Source organism: Dama dama, chromosome 22, assembly GCF_033118175.1.
Source record: "Dama dama isolate Ldn47 chromosome 22, ASM3311817v1, whole genome shotgun sequence".
Classification (NCBI taxonomy): domain Eukaryota; kingdom Metazoa; phylum Chordata; class Mammalia; order Artiodactyla; family Cervidae; genus Dama; species Dama dama.
Window position 1 is genome coordinate 47,747,456 of NC_083702.1, and position 18,033 is coordinate 47,765,488.

Genomic DNA, 18,033 nt, shown 5'->3' on the forward strand with positions numbered 1-18,033 from the left:
TCTTCTCCAGCATCGACTGCCGCTTCCGAGAAATACCTGGGATCAGAAACCATATAAGATAGTTCATTTTAAGTCTAAGGAATAAGAAAACCCAGGTACACCCTCTAGTCAGGATGTGCCAGCTTGTGTGGGACTGAAGGAGGTCTTCTTGCTGAGGCATGAAAGACACAGGTCATGTGCCCAGAGGGCCTGTGGAGGCAGAAGAACAGGAAAGGGTTCACGAGAGTTGTTGGGAATGTTTACCCAACCATATCTCTTGCCACCACCTCATCAGACTTTATGCTCCTGCCATGTTACCAATTGCAGACTTTGCCATTTCTGCCCAATACTAGTCAGAGCAATAGTGAGGGCGAGCACCAGACCCACTTTAAACCAGTGTAGGCAAAATAGCGGAGAAGGCAATGGCACCCCACTCCAGTACTCTTGCCTGGAAAATCCCATGGACGGAGGAGCCTGGTAGGCTGCAGTCCATGGCATCGCTAAGAGTCGGACACAACTGAGCGACTTCACTTTCACTTTTCACTTTCATGCATTGGAGAAGGAAATGGCAACCCACCCCAGTATTCTTGCCTGGAGAATCCCAGGGACAGGGGAGCCTGGTGGGCTGCCATCTTTGGGGTCACACAGAGTCAGACACGACTGAAGTGACTTAGCAGTAGCAGCAGGCAAAATAGAATACTTAATAGCTCCAGTGGGAAGATCCCCTCATAGCTCTGTTGGTAAAGAATCTGCTTGCAATGCAGGAGACCCGGGTTCGATCTCTGGGTCGGGAAGATCCCCTGGAGAAGGAAATGGCAACCCACTCCAGTATTCTTGCCTAGAGAATCCCATGGACAGAGGAGCCTGGCAGGCTGCATGGGGTCGCAAGAGTCAGACACGACTTAGTGACTAAACCACCACCAATAGCTCAAGTAACTCAGAAGAGAAGGATGGCTCCAGTGTTAGGCTTAGGAGGATTCAGGGGCTCAGTGAGGCAGACAGCCTTGGGTCTCCCTGTTACAGGTGGGATCCTTTCATGGAGCAGGAAAACGCTGTCTGTCAACCCAGGTGATGTCACTCGAGCTTAGCTGGCCACTCAAGGAGGATTGTGACAACCCTTTTGACATCAGCAATGCAATCCTTAGATCAGTTACTGCCCAGAGGAATGCAGTTCTCTGATTGGAGAGAATTTTATCAGGGAGTCTATTTCCCCCTCCAAAAGAGAAGTATACTGAGCAGATAAAACCTCACAGACCACTGTCTTCTCATTTCAGGGATCCCTGCATTCAGTTGCAGGTGCTGTTCCCTCCACCTGGAAACCCTTAAAACCCTGTCCACGTGACAAACCCCTATCTTTCTTTCTTGACCCGAGACCTCCGGCACACACTCACCCACACCCTCCCCAGAGAGAGTTGGGCCACCTTAGTGTTTTGTATTTGCCTCTGTTGTTTCACTCACTCACTTTTTTATTTGTTCTTTTAGCAAATCCTTATCCTTTAGCATTGCACCCATCTCCTCTAGGACTGTGAGTCTTGTGAAAGGAGGAATGATGTCCCAATCATCTTAGGATTTCCAGCCTCTACAGGGGTGCTTGGCCCACTATCAGGGCTTGAAACTACTGACTACATCCTTGGATGGTGGGGTGTCATGCAGGACGTGGCTATTCCCTGACTGCACAGGGAACCTTGGGTGCTGGGTGTGGAGGGAGGAACTGCATGCTGGTGTCTCTAATTCTTCACCTTCCATGCAAATCCCAGGCTGTGTGGAAGACACTGGGCGTTCTGTGCAGCAGCCAATGGCAGAATTTGACCTGTGACACACGCCTGGTTTGCCCTGATATAGTACTCATGGAGAGTGTTTATTTCTCACATATTGTATCTGAGGATCTTAAGCAGTCATAGGGTCCAACTTGCATTTCCTAGGGTTAAAACTTTCTTGGTGATGCTAACATATCTCCAGGAATACAGGACTCATTGTAAGGCAGCCCTCTGGTTATTAGGGGCCACGTGTTAATTTCCTGGCTGCTTTGGCCATCAATCCTGTTTCTCTTCTCTAGGACCACAAGAAAAGAGGTCATTCCTTTTTCTACTTCGCATTCACTCATTCTTTCATAACAGTAGTGTTAGTCACTCAGTCGTGTCCGACTCTTTGCAACCCTGTTGACTCTATTTGCCAGGCTCCTCTGTCCACTGAATTCTCCAGGCAAGAACACTGGAGTGGGTTGCCTTGCCCTCCTCCAGGGAATCTTCCCAACCCAGGGATCCAAGCCAGGTCTTCCTCATTGTAGGATTCTTTACCACTGCGCCACCTGGGAAGCCCTCCTTCTTTTGTGTGTATGTGCATTCATTAGCTTCATCATTTGTTTAAAAATACTGATAAGGACCTGAGCAGGTCTCCTGTTCTCATTGAGCTGACATCTTTAGAGGGGAGAGACAGACAATAAACAACTAAGTATATAAACTGGAGAAATACAGTTGTCATAAGAGCTGTGAAGAAAATAGGGCAATATGAGGGTTGAGGAAAATTTTAATAGAGCTAACAGGACAGGTGTCCTTCGGGAAATGAATTTAAGCCAATAAGTGACAAGAATGAGGCAGCCACACCCCATTTGGGAAAAGAGCCTCCAGGAAAAGAAATTAAAGGGAGGAGCAGTTGTCAGTGTGCTTTTGGTGGAGGTGCTGCTGCTGCTAAGTCACTTCAGTCGTGTCCAACTCTTTATGACCCTATGGACTGTAGCCCTCCGGGCTACTCTGTCCATGGGAATCTCCAGGCAAGAATACTGGAGTGGGTTGCCATGCCCTCCTCCAGGGGATCTTCCCGACCCAGGGATCGAACCCGCAACTCTTACGTCTCCTGCATTGGCAGGCAGGTTCTTTACCACTAGTGCCACCTGGGAAGCCCTTGGTGGAGGTGAAGGAGGGCGAAAGCAGAAATGATAATGGAGAGGCAGGCAGGGGCTTTGTAGCCATGGTAAGGAGGTGAGGATTTGTCATCAGAAAGACAGAAGCCTTCTGAGGGTTTTGAGCATGGAGCTGATATGTAATTTTAAAAGAGCACTCGGAATATGGAAGCTTGAGATAAGTTCTCAAATCCTGGAAGACAAAGTGGAGGTTGCCACTACTTTATTTCAAAGAGTAAGAGAGATCTGGTTTAGAGGTGAGTTCTAGGTGCTCTAGAGAAAGAGCACCGTAATATCCGGGACTAAAGTTGGAGCATCCCGAGACAAGCCATCGGATTCTGGCCAGTGCAAGACTTTTTACTTCCTCCCAGAGCAGAGTGGAGTCCCCCGAGTGAGGCACCGCGTCTGCTGGCACTGTTGTCTGAGAGGGAGACCACACTGCTGGGAAGAGGGCGCGTCGCGCCGTCAGAACCGGGGCCCCAGAGGACCCTCGGAGCTTCAAAGCAGAGAGCAGAATCAAAAGGGAAAGACTCAGGGGGAATGGAAAATGTGTTCACATGTTTTGTTAAGATTCACAGTCATAAATAAAAAGACAATCAACTAGTAAAAACATTGCCACACATGACAGATGAAGGCACCATCCTAGCTCAGAGCTCATGTCAATGAGGAAACAGGGAGACCCCATTTTTTTTTTTTTAATGAGGAAAGATGTGAGCAGACTTCTATAGTAAAGAAAGTACATATGGTTATTAAAAGTATTCCGTCTTACTAAAATCATAAAAATGCAAACTGAAACAGAGATGGGGTGCAGGGTATCTTTAGAGGGAAATGGTTTATCAAATTGAAAAATGCATTTTGTAAAAACTGCTGTACTCATGAGGCTGCAGTGAGACGGACAGTGTCATGTGCCCTGGTGATGTGCACATTTTAAAAGGGAGAGTTTTCTGAGTACCTTTAAAATGTTCATACCCTTTAACCCAACAATTCCACTTCTTAGACTCTATCTTGAAGAAATAATTTTAAATGAGGTTAATTTGTGTGCAAAGATGGGCATGTGTGAAATATTGGAAAGAGGCTACTTGATAATAATAGATGATTGGTTGGCTTAATATAGTATATCCATTCAGTGCACTATTAGGAAGCCATTAGAAATTATATTTCTGAAGCTATTTTGATAGGAAAAATACACCATAATATGTAGAAAACAGCAAAATCATAATTAATAGAAAACAAAATCAATTATGAATATGAATGCATATTACATACATAAAATAGATTATTGAGTCATAATGTACACATAAGAAAACACAAATAATATGTGCTTATTATTCTAAATGTTATTAGAATTTTCTGTGTTGAGAATTGCAGATAATTTTGTTTCTTCCTGTTTTCCAAGGGTGGTTTTTTATTTGCACAACGAGCATATATTATTTTTAAAATCAGATAAAAGTAAAAAGTGCTTATAAGTCAGTGCTCCCTTTGGTCATCGGATCCCTGTTAGAGACAGACACACCCCTTCACCCCTCCTTCCATGTCTGTTGCTGTGAGACACTGCAGGGTGCAGGGCAAAAGGCAGGGAGGCAGGAGGAGAGAAGGGACGCGGAACGTCCTCCTCCTGGGCCGTGTCACTGCCTGGCTACAGGGCTCAGTTTCCCCGTCTGTAATATGCACTGGTGGGACTAATTCGTCTCTGAGAGTGCAGCAGGGATGTGGGCATAGCAGCTCCAAGGTTCTAGCCAACCCCAACCCTAACCACAGTGACATCACTGACTGCTTCCGTGAGCACATGCCACCCACACTCGGATGTCACCGTCCACACGGCCACCTTCAGGATCAGTTACAGCTTAGCCAGGGACTCCTTTGCCCTTTTCTTTGGGAATTGGATGTGATGTTTATGTACATCATTCATTCCTTCAACATGTTCTTGTAATGACCCTGATCCTGGGGACAGGCACCATAAGGCCCAAGCTCAGAGCAATTCAAAAAGTGTCTTCCCTGGGGGGCAAGTCTTTGCCTTTTGAGAGTTATTTTAATTTATATTTGAATTATTTTGAAGAACTACAGTTTATTTGAAGCTACGTGTCTGTGTCTGGATGAGTCAGATGGATCACACCATTTTAAGTATAAACCACCTACCTACTGTGAGTCTTGATTTTCTCTGGACTTAGAAGTAAGGAATCCGGAAACAGGTGGATCCTTGGCAGTGTGAATGAAGCACTGTGTGAATCTCCCTGGAGCCGTGTGATGGAGGGTAGAGCATGTGGACTTGGAGTGAGATGACCTGTGTTCAAACGTGGCTCTCCTGCTTCCCAGCTTTGTGATTTGAGGAAGTTCACAACATCTCTGACTTGCCGTGTGTTCCCATCTGTAAATTGGAGAAATAGTCCTGACTTTACCCCGGTCTGCTTGTGAGCTTCAGTCAGGATCTTATCTCCAGAGGGACCTGGCAGAGCCTGGCATGTTCTCATGCCATGGCATCACTACTCTTGCTGCTTTCCAGAGGTTGCCGCTTGAAAGGGACAATCGTTGGAGACGCACTAGAAGGGAGCTGCGCGGCACCATCACTGTGATCCGGGGCCTGAGGCTGTGCAGCCCTGGCCTTGCCACTTACCTGTAGTGTGTCTTTGTGAGCAAGTGACCTGGTCTTCTTAAGCCTCCGGGTGCTCGTCTGTGAGATGGAATTGACGGCAGCAGCACCCACATCCCAGGACAATTGTGAGGACCCAGTAACTTGTGTGTCTGCCACAGTGCCTAGTAAAACCACAGTATGTTCACTGAATTGTTTGATATGTTTTTTTTTTTCCATTTTCAAATTAAATACTTGTTCAATATAAAAAATTTAGAAAGCAGCCTTAAAAAGAAATAAAAGAAAATGTGAATTGTTTTCAGTCCTTTTACTTTGCAGTTGCTGTGTGTTTGCAATCTGGTCTTCCTCATCCCCACTCCCCCACCCTGTCCCCATTCTGAACTGAGGTGCTGCCCCCAGCAGGCTTTGGCTTGGGGTCCTGATTGTCCCCTCAGCCCATCAAGTATGTAACACTGCTCTTGGTCCCTCTCTTGGCAGATCCTTCAAGCCAGACTTCATTCTTGTCCGCCAGCACGCCTACAGCATGGCCTTGGGCGAAGACTACCGCAGCCTGGTCATCGGCCTCCAGTATGGAGGGCTGCCTGCCGTCAACTCCCTCTATTCTGTCTACAACTTCTGCAGCAAGCCCTGGGTGGTAGGTGCAGGGCCAGCCTGACTCAGAAGGAAGGGGGAAACAGGGACTGGCCTCCTGGCCCTGAAATGGACCCATTCCCCAGCGGGGAGGCTCAGTCATGAAGGGAGTCTTTTATTCAAAGCAACTGAAGAAACAACTTGGCTCCCAAACCCCTTCTTGTAGTTATTACCTAACAGATATCTTGTAGCATGTTATGGTACAGTGTTACGTTATAATAATGTCAGTGGTGAGAGGGTACCCTGCTGCTCTCACTCTTTGAGCATGGTGACAAGGTTTCTGCAGAGCTGGCACTCAGGATTTATTGAATGCACATATGCGTTCATTTAGTAGATATGGATAGTCTTTAACCATTGTTACTATGGCCTTGGTCTCCTCCTCACTCTTCCCTGACTAAGCTTTTAGGCCTGCAACAACCCAGGAAGGGTCCTCAGCAGTGTTAGTTCACCATCCTTGTTTTCCCACATAGTCTTGGTGATGATAGCAAGTACAATTTATTAGTACTAACTACACTGTGTTGAGCCTTTCACATGCATATTATATTTAATCTTCACCCTGATGAGTAGGTATTTCTAATGTCTCCATTGGACAGAAGAGGAAATTGAGACTTAGGTTGCTAGTAGTAAGTAGTGAAGATGGACATTCTCCAAAACTCTTAGTTGATTATGGAATTACTCTCCTTCTCTGGACTTCAGTTTCCTTATCTGTAGAATGAGGGACCCTCCCATCATTTCTCATATTTCTGAGGTCCCTCAAGCCTACTAACCTGACAGCATGTTGCACCACAGCAGCGGGCTACAGCCCAAGAGTCTTCCAATCCTGGCATGATGCGGAGAGTTCCTAAGTTATCTGTTCTGTTCTTGTGAGCTCTCAGTATTGAGTTTACCCCAAAGTCAGTTTGGCACAAGACTTAGCTCCTTTTCCAGCCACTAGGCATCCACATTAGGCCGCCTTACACTGCACCTGATTTCTTCTTTCTGATCAGAGTCTACCTTGCTCTTCTCTGCTTTTGTTCACCGACAGCTCCCTTTGCCTGATGGGTGAATTCCCAGCTCATTGTTCACTGAGCATCTCTAGCACACAGCTGTCTCACTGCACACTGGAATGCCCTTCCTCCTTCTCTTATATCATCTGCTCCTGAAGTCATCATCACCCCCTGTCTATTCCTCTTCCAGGTCCCACAAGCCCCTCACTTCCCTCCAGCAAGATGTTGTTATCTCAGCCATCTGCCCACAGGCTGTCTTTCCTCTAGACCTGGTCTCACATGTGTAGTGCGTTGCCCCTGAACAACACATGGATGTTTACATGCCATGTATATGTAGCTGTGTGTGCTGGCCAGCACAGGGCTGGGCACAGAATGAGCTCCCAGGGCTGCGGAGTAAGGTGGATGATGGAGGAGACTGGAGCGGACGAATGTCCAGTCAAGGACTCTGGCCTTTATCCTGGGGACAGGGAGCAGCTACTGGAGCAGATAGGTGCTTGAGGCCTGGGATCAAGTGGGATGTTTCGCCATACCAGGAAACAGTGGTTGACCAATGTTCTGTCACATTCTGTCCTAGTTCTCTCAGCTCATTAAGATCTTCCATTCGCTGGGTCCTGAGAAGTTCCCGCTTGTGGAGCAAACATTTTTCCCCAATCACAAGCCAATGGTGAGTACCTTTTTTCACTCTGATTATTTTTGTGGTATGGAATAAATACAAATGTCCATATACTCAGTCCATTTGAATGGAGGAGGTCAGCATGGGGGCTGCTTCCTGACCGCCGAAGCACTAAGGAAGAGCTGTGACATCCTGTGGGAACACCTGGCTTTCCAGGGGAAGAGTCAGGTCTCCAGGTGAAATTTCAGGTGGTAGAGTAAATGACAAAGATACACAGCATTCCGTGGGACATGGAATTTTCAGCAAATCAGGGGACAACTTGAGCTGGCAATTGGAAACAAAGGTTTATAGTAAAGGTGAAAGATGTTTCTAAGGTAGAATGTTATTTCATGTGAACCCTGTGCAGGACTTGGTTTCAACTCTTATTTTAATAAAAGCAGTGATATTTTGTTTCCATTAATCGTCAGAGGGCAGTTTCCTTGTGCATCCTCTTTGCCCTCAAACTTTTGAATATACCCAAGGTTGTCGCTGGGAAGTGGTTGGAGTTTAGCTTCAAATATGTGGGATAGCCTCCCATTTGGAGGGTGGGAAAGGTGAACGTCTTTTTGAGTATGAGGTGGGGAGCTCTCCATCCTGTGGCCAGAAGTTGAATGGAAGAGTTCTGGGCCGCTGGAAAGAGTCCGTGACATGGCTGCTCTCATGGTCAGTGGTCTTGTTAAACTGGTTAAAGGAATGCAGGGCCATGGCCCCATGCATACCTTGCAAATAACACGAGTCTTGGGGCACAAGATGGTTAACAGGGTTCCAACAGTCTGCTTTTAGTCCCAAGCTTAGGCAACTGAGCTTCCAAGTCCTATTTGGAGACACTGATAGGTGTCTCCAGGTGGGGGGACAGCCTAAGGAGGCAAAAATGTTTCTCATTGACCATCTTTCCCTTGTATCTGATCTAGTGAGGTGTCCTACCAACCAGGGTGTGCTGGTTGGAACAAGAAGGGGGCATGTGGAACCCAGCATATTCCAACAAAGTGAGAAACGGTGAAGAAAATTTAGGATGTATCCTCAAACCAGCCTGAGTTTGAATCCCAGTTCTGCCTGCTTACCAGGCTTTGGATCTCTGTGAGCCTCAGCTTCCTTGGTTGAAAACCATGGATGACGGTGGAACCACTTCACTGGGTTGTTGTGATTTAACACGGTCATGTGTACAGGGTACTGTGCTTGGCGTCCACTGCTGCTGCTGCTGCTGCTAAGTCGCTTCAGTCGTGTCTGACTCTGTGCGACCCCATAGACGGCAGCCCACCAAGCTCCCCCGTCCCTGGGATTCTCCAGGCAAGAACACTGGAGTGGGTTGCCATTTCCTTCTCCAGTGCATGAAAGTGAAAAGTGAAAGTGAAGTTGCCTAGTCGTGTCCGACTCTCAGCGACCCCACGGACTGCAGCCCACCAGGCTCCTCTGTCCATGGGATTTTCCAGGCAAGAGTCCTGGAGTGGGGTGCCATCGCCTTCTCAGTGGCGTACAGTAGGTTCTCAAAATAGAGTAGTTTTAAAATTGGGGCAAAGCCATACCTTGAAACATTGTCAACAGTGGGATAATATTTGGGTGAGGGGTTTGCCGCCAGCCCAGCCCATTGAGGGTGTCAGGCCCAGCTGTAAGTTCTGAGTGGGGCCGGGGTGGGGGAGGGGTGTTGCAGGGCTGTAGTGAGTTCCTGGCATTCCCAACTAGGCCAAGTCATACTTGAAATTCCAGGCAGGCATTTGGCATCAAGGACTGCTGTTTGAGCCTCCCCCTCCCACTTCCACTAGGTTGAGATTCTAAGAAAGAAAATAGGGAAGGCTAAGTCAGGGCTCCAGTCTGGGAATACCCGAACCACTAACAGGTAATTAGATGTTGATCCAGATTCCATAGAACTGGGGCGAACCTTGGTCATAGAATCAGGGAAGAAGGTCAGAGCTGGATTAGCTGCCACAGGAAGTCTAGGATGCCTCTCCTGAAAATGCTCCCGCCTGGGGAAAGGGCTGGGGCAGGGTGGGTCCATACTGTGGAATTGAATGGAGGGAAGCGACTCAGGCCAGGGGCCAAAGCAGGCAGGACCTGACTTCTGAGACCCTCTGTGGTCGCCATAACCCCCAGCGGCGGTCAGGACACAAAAAAGCAAGAGACTGCAGGTATGTGATAGAAATAAAACCACTTTACTGTTTAGAATAAAGGACACACTATAAAAAGTGAACATTATGCAACATTACAAGACAATATACATTCACGGAATATAAAATTCATAAATAACATGGAGGAAAACTGTAAACAGTGCTACAAAATTTAGCAACAAATACACTCCTTCCAGACAGGGTTTTCTCTAGTTGGTTTCTCTCCATCACTTCTGGGTCTCAGGACAGCAGACCAGCTACGGAGGAAGGAGGGTGGTGCCTGGGAGAATTCATGAAGCCCCTCCCCTCGGACCGTGAGCCCTTCTCGTGCCTCCCAGGAGCTGGTTTGGAAGCTGTTGATAATCCATCTCCCCAACACTCGCCCACTGTGTTTTGTTTTTGCCGTCAGAATTTTTAAAGTGTTTTTCTTGTGTGAAACTCTTTTAGTGATATTTTTACTTTCACAGCCAGGAGCCAAACACTTGGGTGTCATTTTTGGTTAATCCATGTTGCTGGTCAGCTAGCACATGATGAAGGACAGAGGCAGGGGAGGGTGTTGTCTTCTGGGGACCACAGTTTCTCTGAGACAGCTGTTCCAATAAGTCAGGTTTTTTTAATTGCTCAAGAACCACAGTATGAAAAACGGTGCTCATGGGCTGTAGCCTGATTGCCATTATGTGTCTGGGGCTGTGCAAGGGTAAAAAAGCACAGGAGTCTCCCAGTGCTGGCCAGATGGAGCACTGGCCTGAGAGTTAAGAGCCTAGATGTGGTGCCTCCTGCATAGGGAGGCAGAAGAGAGGGCCAGAGGAGGCCAAGACATCTCAGAATCACAGGTCCCGTGGCCCTGGATGTTTAGGTGAAACCATGGCTTCTCAATGGGGTGGACGGATGGACTAGAGGGGAAAAGGAATGGGAATAACCAGCAGAGTGCCCAGGGCCAGTTGATACAGAGCAAGGATGTGAATGTACTTGCTGTTTTTTCTCTCCTCCTTCGTAGTCCAGAAAGCACTAGGATGCCAACAGGGAGGAAGGAGTCTAGAGGACTCTGCAGTGCTCGTTCCTTCTAGTTCCCCCATTTACCAGTCTAGCTGCCTGCACAGTAGAAGTCTTTACCCTCCATTCCACTGTAGAATTTGATTCAGAAAAATGGTGGCATGTGGGTTTCGTTTTTTTCATTTCTCTTAAACACAGTGTACACATATTACAGCCTACACATGACATAAGATTTAGCAAAATAAAACGTTCATGAAATGAATGAAATACGGAAGTGTCTCAGCTACATAAATGACTTTAAATTATACAGTAAGTGAACAGGTGAAATAAACAAAGCTATAGCTTATAGAAAGCTCAAAAACCGCCCTCTGACATCACTCTGCAAAGGACCCTTCTTTGCTCAGGACCTGCTGTTCTCCTCGCCAGGGCCTGGCAGATAGGACTGTGGTTCCACCAACTTTTCAGAGGGAAACTTCAGGTGATTTGTCCTCAGGCCTCACCTCAAGTCCCTCTTTGTGTGAATGGAGGTGACCCCACCAGGGACCAAGAATAGCCAGATGCCTCTTGGAGGTCACACTGATGTCCAGTTGTGGGAGGGCACCTGTGCAGATCGGGTTAGGGGTTCCACCTTGTAGAACTTTGAGGTTCAAATTAAGAAAATCTTTAAACACCAAGTCTGGGGCTTACCCCTTAAAAACCACTGGCCTGCTGAATTCAGCTCCTTCTGCTTACGCTGCCCCACTGAGAGAGCAAAGCTTGCTGTTTCTTGCATGCCAAATGTCACAACCACAAGGTGAAAGGTACTAGGTAATGAGACCAGTCTGGAGGAAACCAGATGCCTTGACTGCCTTCTCGCTCTGAGGTTCTGCCAAACACCTTGCCTGGGCATTTGTGTTTGTGAGCGAGACATTACATTGTGTTGTCTGCTTCTTTTTTTTCTCCCGTTTAAATTGGCAGCTCTGTTTCCTAAAGTGGAATGAACTGAAGATACAAATACTAATAGAGGACAAATACCCATAATCTGAAAAAAGAGACAGAGCCATCATGTTAAATGTAACCATCCTAGCATCCTCAGTTCTGTAAAATATACTTTATCACCTACTCTTGGCATCTCACTGTCAACACTAAAACTTAAAATAATTTTATTTAATCAGAGAATTTATATTATAGTTTTATTTCAAAAAAACACAACAAAAACCCTACAGCTGTTTGCAGAGTCAGGTTTTCCCAGTGACCACCACTTTTAATTCTATGAGGTGAGGGCCTTAGGAGGTGGCATTCACCCGCCAGTAAGCTACAGGAAAAGGAGCAAGTTGTCCCCAAACCCAGGAAAGGTGGCCATCTAGCCAAGGCAGGACACTGCAGCTTTCCTTCCTGTGCCCAGGCCCTGACCCACACTAACTCGCATCTCCCATCTGAGCCACGCCAGTGAAGGCAGTTACATGAAGGCCCCAAACATGAAGCAGGAGAAAAGGAGGACAGAGGTCAGATGACCCCAATTAGAGGGATGCTGAGGGTGCTCAGAATTTCAAATTTTAATTAAAATGAAAAAAAAAATAAAAGATCAACTTGGAATGTCATGATTTTCTTCAAACAAGCAACAACAACAAAATAGAAGAGATTAAGCTATTGGCATATTTAACAGCATTGAACAGAATTCTGTGTCCTGTAAAAAAAAAAAAAAATTAGCTTATGTCCCCACGTGGGTATATGTAAATGTGTATGCAAACACACCCCCCTAGGTGAACTAAAAGGCTACTTTGGAAATAATATCCTCTACCCAAATCTACTTGTTCTATATCTGTGGATAGTGTATGGTGTTTGTATTTCTCCAATTTACATAAAGGCAAGCTCCTGGCCAGATCTACCGAAGACGTTTCCAGGAGGAAATCTCGTGGGAAGTAAGGAGAGGAAAGACATTCATCTTAGTCTCTCACCTGAGCTTTTGTCTAAGGCACATTGCCTCCTGACCTCAGGCAGATGTTTAAGTCTTCATCAACCAAGAAGTTATTCTGGCCTGGCTGCTTGCTCCAGACGCAGAAACATCTGGTCAACCCAAGCATCGGTGGGATGGGGGAACTGTGTGTGTGCTGCATCATCCAGACCCTCCTGCAGTTTCTTCCTTCCCTCCCTCACTCTGACGTGCAGACACAGACAGACACAGCCTGGTGAGGACATGCAGTAGCATCTCCTTGGTGTGTGAGATCTTCCGCGTACCTTGGGTCTATCTGCTGGCTGCCCTTGACTGATTTGAAACAGTTGGCTTTTCAGCAGCCTCCTTGTCTGTGTCCTTTATGTACTGTGAAGAGGGGAGAGAAGGGCAGAGGGAGGAGAGTCTGGGAGATGGTGAGATGGGGAAGAAGAAAGAAGGGTAGATATTACAATGCCCTAATCGGGTAGTCTTTCAATTTTTGTTTTCCTAGAAAAATATAGATTATATCATCACGAAGAATAGGAGTACCCATTCCTCATTCTTTCTGGCACGACACCAAAGATTTCCAGGTGGAAATGGGTGATGTCAAATACCAAAAAGAAAGGGAGGGGTGGGGCCAGGAGGATGGTTCCAAATAAACTCCATATGACAGCATAGATTTTCCTCTAAGTGTTCCAAGTGCTAAATTTGCAAGAAAACAGGCACTAATTTCATTGTCATCATCTGAGAAGAGTTAGTGTCCAAGGGAAGCTCAGTGGGAAGGGAGGGAGGTGAGGTGGGGCCGGGTCTGGCACTCAGGGGTCTGTGGCATTGATGATGCTTTTGTCCGGGGAAGCCCATCCTCGGTACCAGCTACAGTAGCCACCCTTCTGCCGGATGCAAGCGTAGTGTTTGGACTGGTAGCCAGGGTAGCCGAAATTGGAGAGCATGTCGGTCCAGAGACACTCGTTCTTGGAGGTTACAAAGCAAGGCAGGTAGTAGCAGGGTTTGATCTGCAGTGAGATAACAACCAAAGGTTGGTGGACTTAGGCCTGATGCTCGCCCAAGTTTGGACTCAGAACTTGAGTTCTCTGCGGTGGAGGCCAGCCACATCCCTCCCTTAGTGAGGACAATATAAATAACACTCACCAGTATTTACTGAGCACCTACTGTGTACCAGACATTCTGCTGAGTGCTTCTATCTTATTCTTTAATTCTCACAACTGATTTATCTCCCTTTTACAAATAATAGAGCCTCAGAGAAGTTAAGTAACTCGCCCCAAGTCACACAGTCAGAAAGTGGTAGAATTAGATATTTGGGAGAGCTTTTCCTCTCAGGTGGTAACAGGCAAGCATGGAAGTTCTCAGCAGTTGTACAAAATTGAGAAATCAGAAAGATTAAAGCATAAAAATGTAGAGTCCAGCTGCCATAGGTTGGAAATCAGACTTAGTGAGCTGTGTGACTTAGGCCTAGCTACTCTCTGGGCCCCTGTTTCCTCATCCGCAAAATGGAGATAATTAAAACTATAATAGTAGTAATCACTGTTCTCTCAATTTTGCAGAGTTGTTAGGAGAATTAACTGAGAGACTGGCCCAACTGCCTCCCACAGCAGCAAGGCTGTGGGCCCTAACTCTGTGCTCGGGTCAAGCAGTTGGGCCAGGTTGAAGAGTGACCTTCTGAAGCAAGTGGTATCAGCAGTCCTGTACCAGTTAAGCCGCCTTGGGTGGGGGCCACCAGTGAGTCAGCTGCCTAGGCAAGCCCACTTGGGACTGCTTGGCAGGACCTGCCATTAAGGATCCTGTACCTTCTACAACCTTGAGCCACAGTGGGGGCAGGGGGTCAAGAATGCTGAAGAGTTCTCTTGCCCCAGCAGCTGCAAAGTGGGCAGCACAGATTACAGCAGAAAGGCATTCTTTCCTCTCCTTCTTCGCTGCTCAGCATAGGTGCAACATTCCTCGCCACCCCTGCTCAGACCTGCCCCTCTGCCCAGGCCTGACATGTACGCCCTTCCCAGCCCAAGGGCCCAGCGCCCAGTACTGGAGGAGCTGACGTTTCTAGGGCTGCAAGCCAGCACCTCCCCTGCCTGCTCCCTGGGGCTTACCTTGCAGTTACAACCCAGGTGATAGCGATAGTTCAACCCCTTGCGCTGGGAGAGGGTGAGCTGGTCCCACCTTTCCACGAAGTTACACAGTCCTGTGTACATCTTGCCATCATAGACACGGCCTAGAGGAGGAAAGAGACAAGGGGAGAGTTATTTTGTCCAGAACCCAGCCAGAAGACAAGGAATTCATACCTACTGAGTAACCTCCTTAGGCCAGGAAATGTATGTACTATGTACTTTTCAGTCCCATGATTTTATTTCATCCTCTCCAACACCTTTTAGGAAGGATTGTATTCCCATTTTCCAAATGCAGAAAATTTAAGCTTGGAGAGGTTAAGCGATTTGTGGAAGGTCCACAAACCCAATGAGCACTGGAGCTGGGGTCAGAGACCAACTTTCTCTTCTCACATCAGTGACTTTTTGGTCTTGCTTTTGTTTTCTTCCTTTTCTCCATTGATTGCCTAAAAGTGGATAACTTTAAAAGACAGACCTAATAGGTTGACAGATGTGGAGAGCAATAGGTACTAGCAATTTCTTTTTACTTATAGTAAAGCTGAGAAATTGCAAAACTAGATTTCCTCCCCAATCAGTGGTAGAATGGAGACTAAAACCCAGCTTCCTAAAGCAACTGTACTCCAATAAAAATTAATTTGAAAAAATAAGTAAAACCTAGCCTCACGTAGGAACTTCAAGCTCCCACCACTGGCCGAGTAAGATAGACTCAGCTCTAGATAACTCTTTTACAACTCAGTGGGCACATCACCAGGGCCCTGAGAACACTGCTCTGACTACAACCCCTTCATCCTCTGAACTGAAGAGCCGTGGACCTTGGCCAAACCCTGACCTAGATGCTGGAGTGGGCCGTTACCTGTCAGCAGGTACTGGTACTTGTTGACCTCAAGCTTAAGGCCACAGAGACTCTCAGAAGCTTCTGTGTGGATGTACTGCACATGGGGCATCTTGGTGAATCCTCGGTACATCTGTGGGCAGAAGGAATGTCATGAGAGGAAGACCAGACCTCAGAACACATGCTGTCACTTGGGCTGTGGGATGGGATTTCCTTAAGAGGCCACTGTGGCCGGTCACTGAACTACCTGCCCAAGGGTCTTCACTCCAGAGGCAAAGCCACCTGCTCCTCTCTCTTCTGAGCCAGGGTTGGTGCCTTCCCCAAGAAACCTTCCCATCCAGCCAGTCACACCTCCCATTCCATGTTATAGACGAGGAGCCCAAGGCCCAGGCAGGTTAAGCGGCTTGTCTAAGGCCACACGGTTGGTGAGTGGCAGAGACAGGAATGTAAGCAGGAGAACTTGTTCTTAACCGTTATCCTATGCCGTCTCCCTGGCAGCTTCACAAGCTTATGGCTAAGGGCCCCTGATGCAGGCAGGTGCCATTTATAGCTATGTGCCTCCTTCTTCAGCATGTGCTCAGAGCCAGCAGTGTGAACATAATGGAGGCTGAACCCACTTGGTGATTCCAGGTCAAGTCCACGAGCGTGCTGCAGGCCCTGATCTGTTGAGACAACTGTTAACCGTGTGAGCTGGTAGGGGTGGGAGGGGGCACCGAGGTGTTGCTGAATCCCATTATCCCCCAGTTCTCAGCCCTGGATGGCTGGTGGTCTCTGGGGTTATCCCAAGGGTTTCCAATAAGACAATGTTTCTGCTTTAGTTCTGGCATGCGTTATTAATTTACTTATGGTAATTAATAAAAAGCCAGACATCACCTCACTGGTGTCTCATCTAAGTGTCTCCCATTCAATCTAATGGGTGGTTTTTTTCTCCCTGTTTTCTTTTAAGTGGTTATTGCCTGGCGGGGATAGGTGGTCCATGAGCCCCCCTTCCCCCTCCCCCTGCCCCGCCATCATAATGGGTCTATTGGACTGACAGGGTTTGGGAGCGACTTCCTTTTTAAGGGGAGTACTGTTCTAATTGTGTACAACCATCAGTGCAGGTGCTTTTAATTTACCTGGCCTCCCTTCTCAACCCTCTTCCCCCTCGAGGCTCTCCAACGAAACAAGGAAATGCAGCCAAGAGCAGGGGATGGGGGCGGCTTCTGTCTTCACGTTTTCAGTTATGCTGCGGGGGGCAGGGGCCCGTCACACCCACCCCCCAGTTCCTCAGTGGCGGATGGTGCCTCTCTGGCTCTAATAGAAACCGTACCTAAGAGGGCTCTGTGTGCATGCCATCATGTGTGGCCTTGGGAGAACGTCCCTTGCACGTACTTCCAGGCCCAGCAACTTCTCATTTTGGTGTGGATTACCCTTGACGTTTTGGCAAGTGTTCCAACTCAGTACTCGCTCTAGGTTTTTCAGGACAGCCCATTGGAGCCTCAGTTTATTCCATGTTGGTCTGTTCCCTTTATCTCCTCTCTGCTTTATGAGTGAGAATCAAGGCCCTGCCCAGTAAGAACTCAACTTGTTGAAATCAGCTTAGCATCATTGCTACTTTTGCATTGAAGAACACCTTATTTTAACATGGTTTCTAGCACTTACACACAAAGTCAGAATTTTAATACATTATAAATGACTGAGTCTGACAAATACAGAGCTGCCTTTTAGGGTCAATTCTGAAAATACATTTGTAGTAAATGTATGGTAAAGTTAGGCAGATTTTTACTCATTTTGTTGTCTTTTCTTTATATTAATCTAACTTAATCTAAATATTGATCCTAAAGTATTATTATGTCTATAGCCATAGAGACCTAGAATTGGTCTGAAAAATTTAGAAGGGTTATAATGGGTTTATAATGTCCTAAAATCAGAGAATCTTGGAATTGGAAAGGTGGTTAGTCTAGTCCAGTGAATTCAGTGGAAGATTAATGGTAAACTCGATTTCTATAGACAGCTAGAGTCTGTATCTTGTCTCTGCTACTTATTAGCTTCTTGGAAAGTCATTTACTATCTTTGGGCCTCAGTTGCTTCATCTCTAAAATGGGGCAAAGCACCTGATGCAAAGAACTGACTCATTGGAAAAAACTCTGATGCTAGGAAAGATTGAGGGCAAGAGGAGAAGGGGGCAACAGAGGATGAGATGGTTGGATGGCATCACTGACTCAGTGGACATGAGTTTGAGCAAACTCTGGGAGATGGTGAAGGACAGGGAAGCCTGGCGTGCTGCAGTCCATGGGGTTTGCAGAGAGCTGAACGTGACTTAGTGACTAAACAACAACAACCCACTGACTTTATAAGGTGTTTT

The 18,033-nt window shown here is 47.0% G+C and overlaps 2 protein-coding genes and 1 long non-coding RNA gene across 3 annotated transcripts in view; 1 reads left to right on the forward strand and 2 right to left on the reverse strand.

The window, feature by feature from the left end:
* SYN3 (synapsin III) overlaps positions 1-18,033 on the forward strand; it is a 461,203-nt gene that overhangs the window by 140,987 nt on the left and 302,183 nt on the right. The window contains exons 5-6 of the mRNA XM_061125421.1: positions 5,943-6,099; positions 7,656-7,745. Coding sequence (XP_060981404.1) covers positions 5,943-6,099; positions 7,656-7,745 — 247 coding nt within the window. The remainder of the gene's footprint in view (positions 1-5,942; positions 6,100-7,655; positions 7,746-18,033) is intronic.
* LOC133043950 (uncharacterized) lies at positions 4,998-9,058 on the reverse strand. Its single transcript, XR_009689798.1, has 3 exons — positions 6,863-9,058; positions 5,490-5,629; positions 4,998-5,243 (listed from the first exon to the last, which is right to left on the reverse strand). It is a non-coding gene; the product is annotated as an uncharacterized LOC133043950 (long non-coding RNA).
* TIMP3 (TIMP metallopeptidase inhibitor 3) overlaps positions 9,860-18,033 on the reverse strand; it is a 58,569-nt gene continuing 50,395 nt past the window's right edge. Inside the window, exons 3-5 of the mRNA XM_061125426.1 lie at positions 15,711-15,822; positions 14,843-14,964; positions 9,860-13,753 (exon numbers count right to left, since the gene is read on the reverse strand). Of these exons, the coding sequence (XP_060981409.1) occupies positions 13,556-13,753; positions 14,843-14,964; positions 15,711-15,822 (432 nt within the window). The 3' untranslated portion in view covers positions 9,860-13,555. The remainder of the gene's footprint in view (positions 13,754-14,842; positions 14,965-15,710; positions 15,823-18,033) is intronic.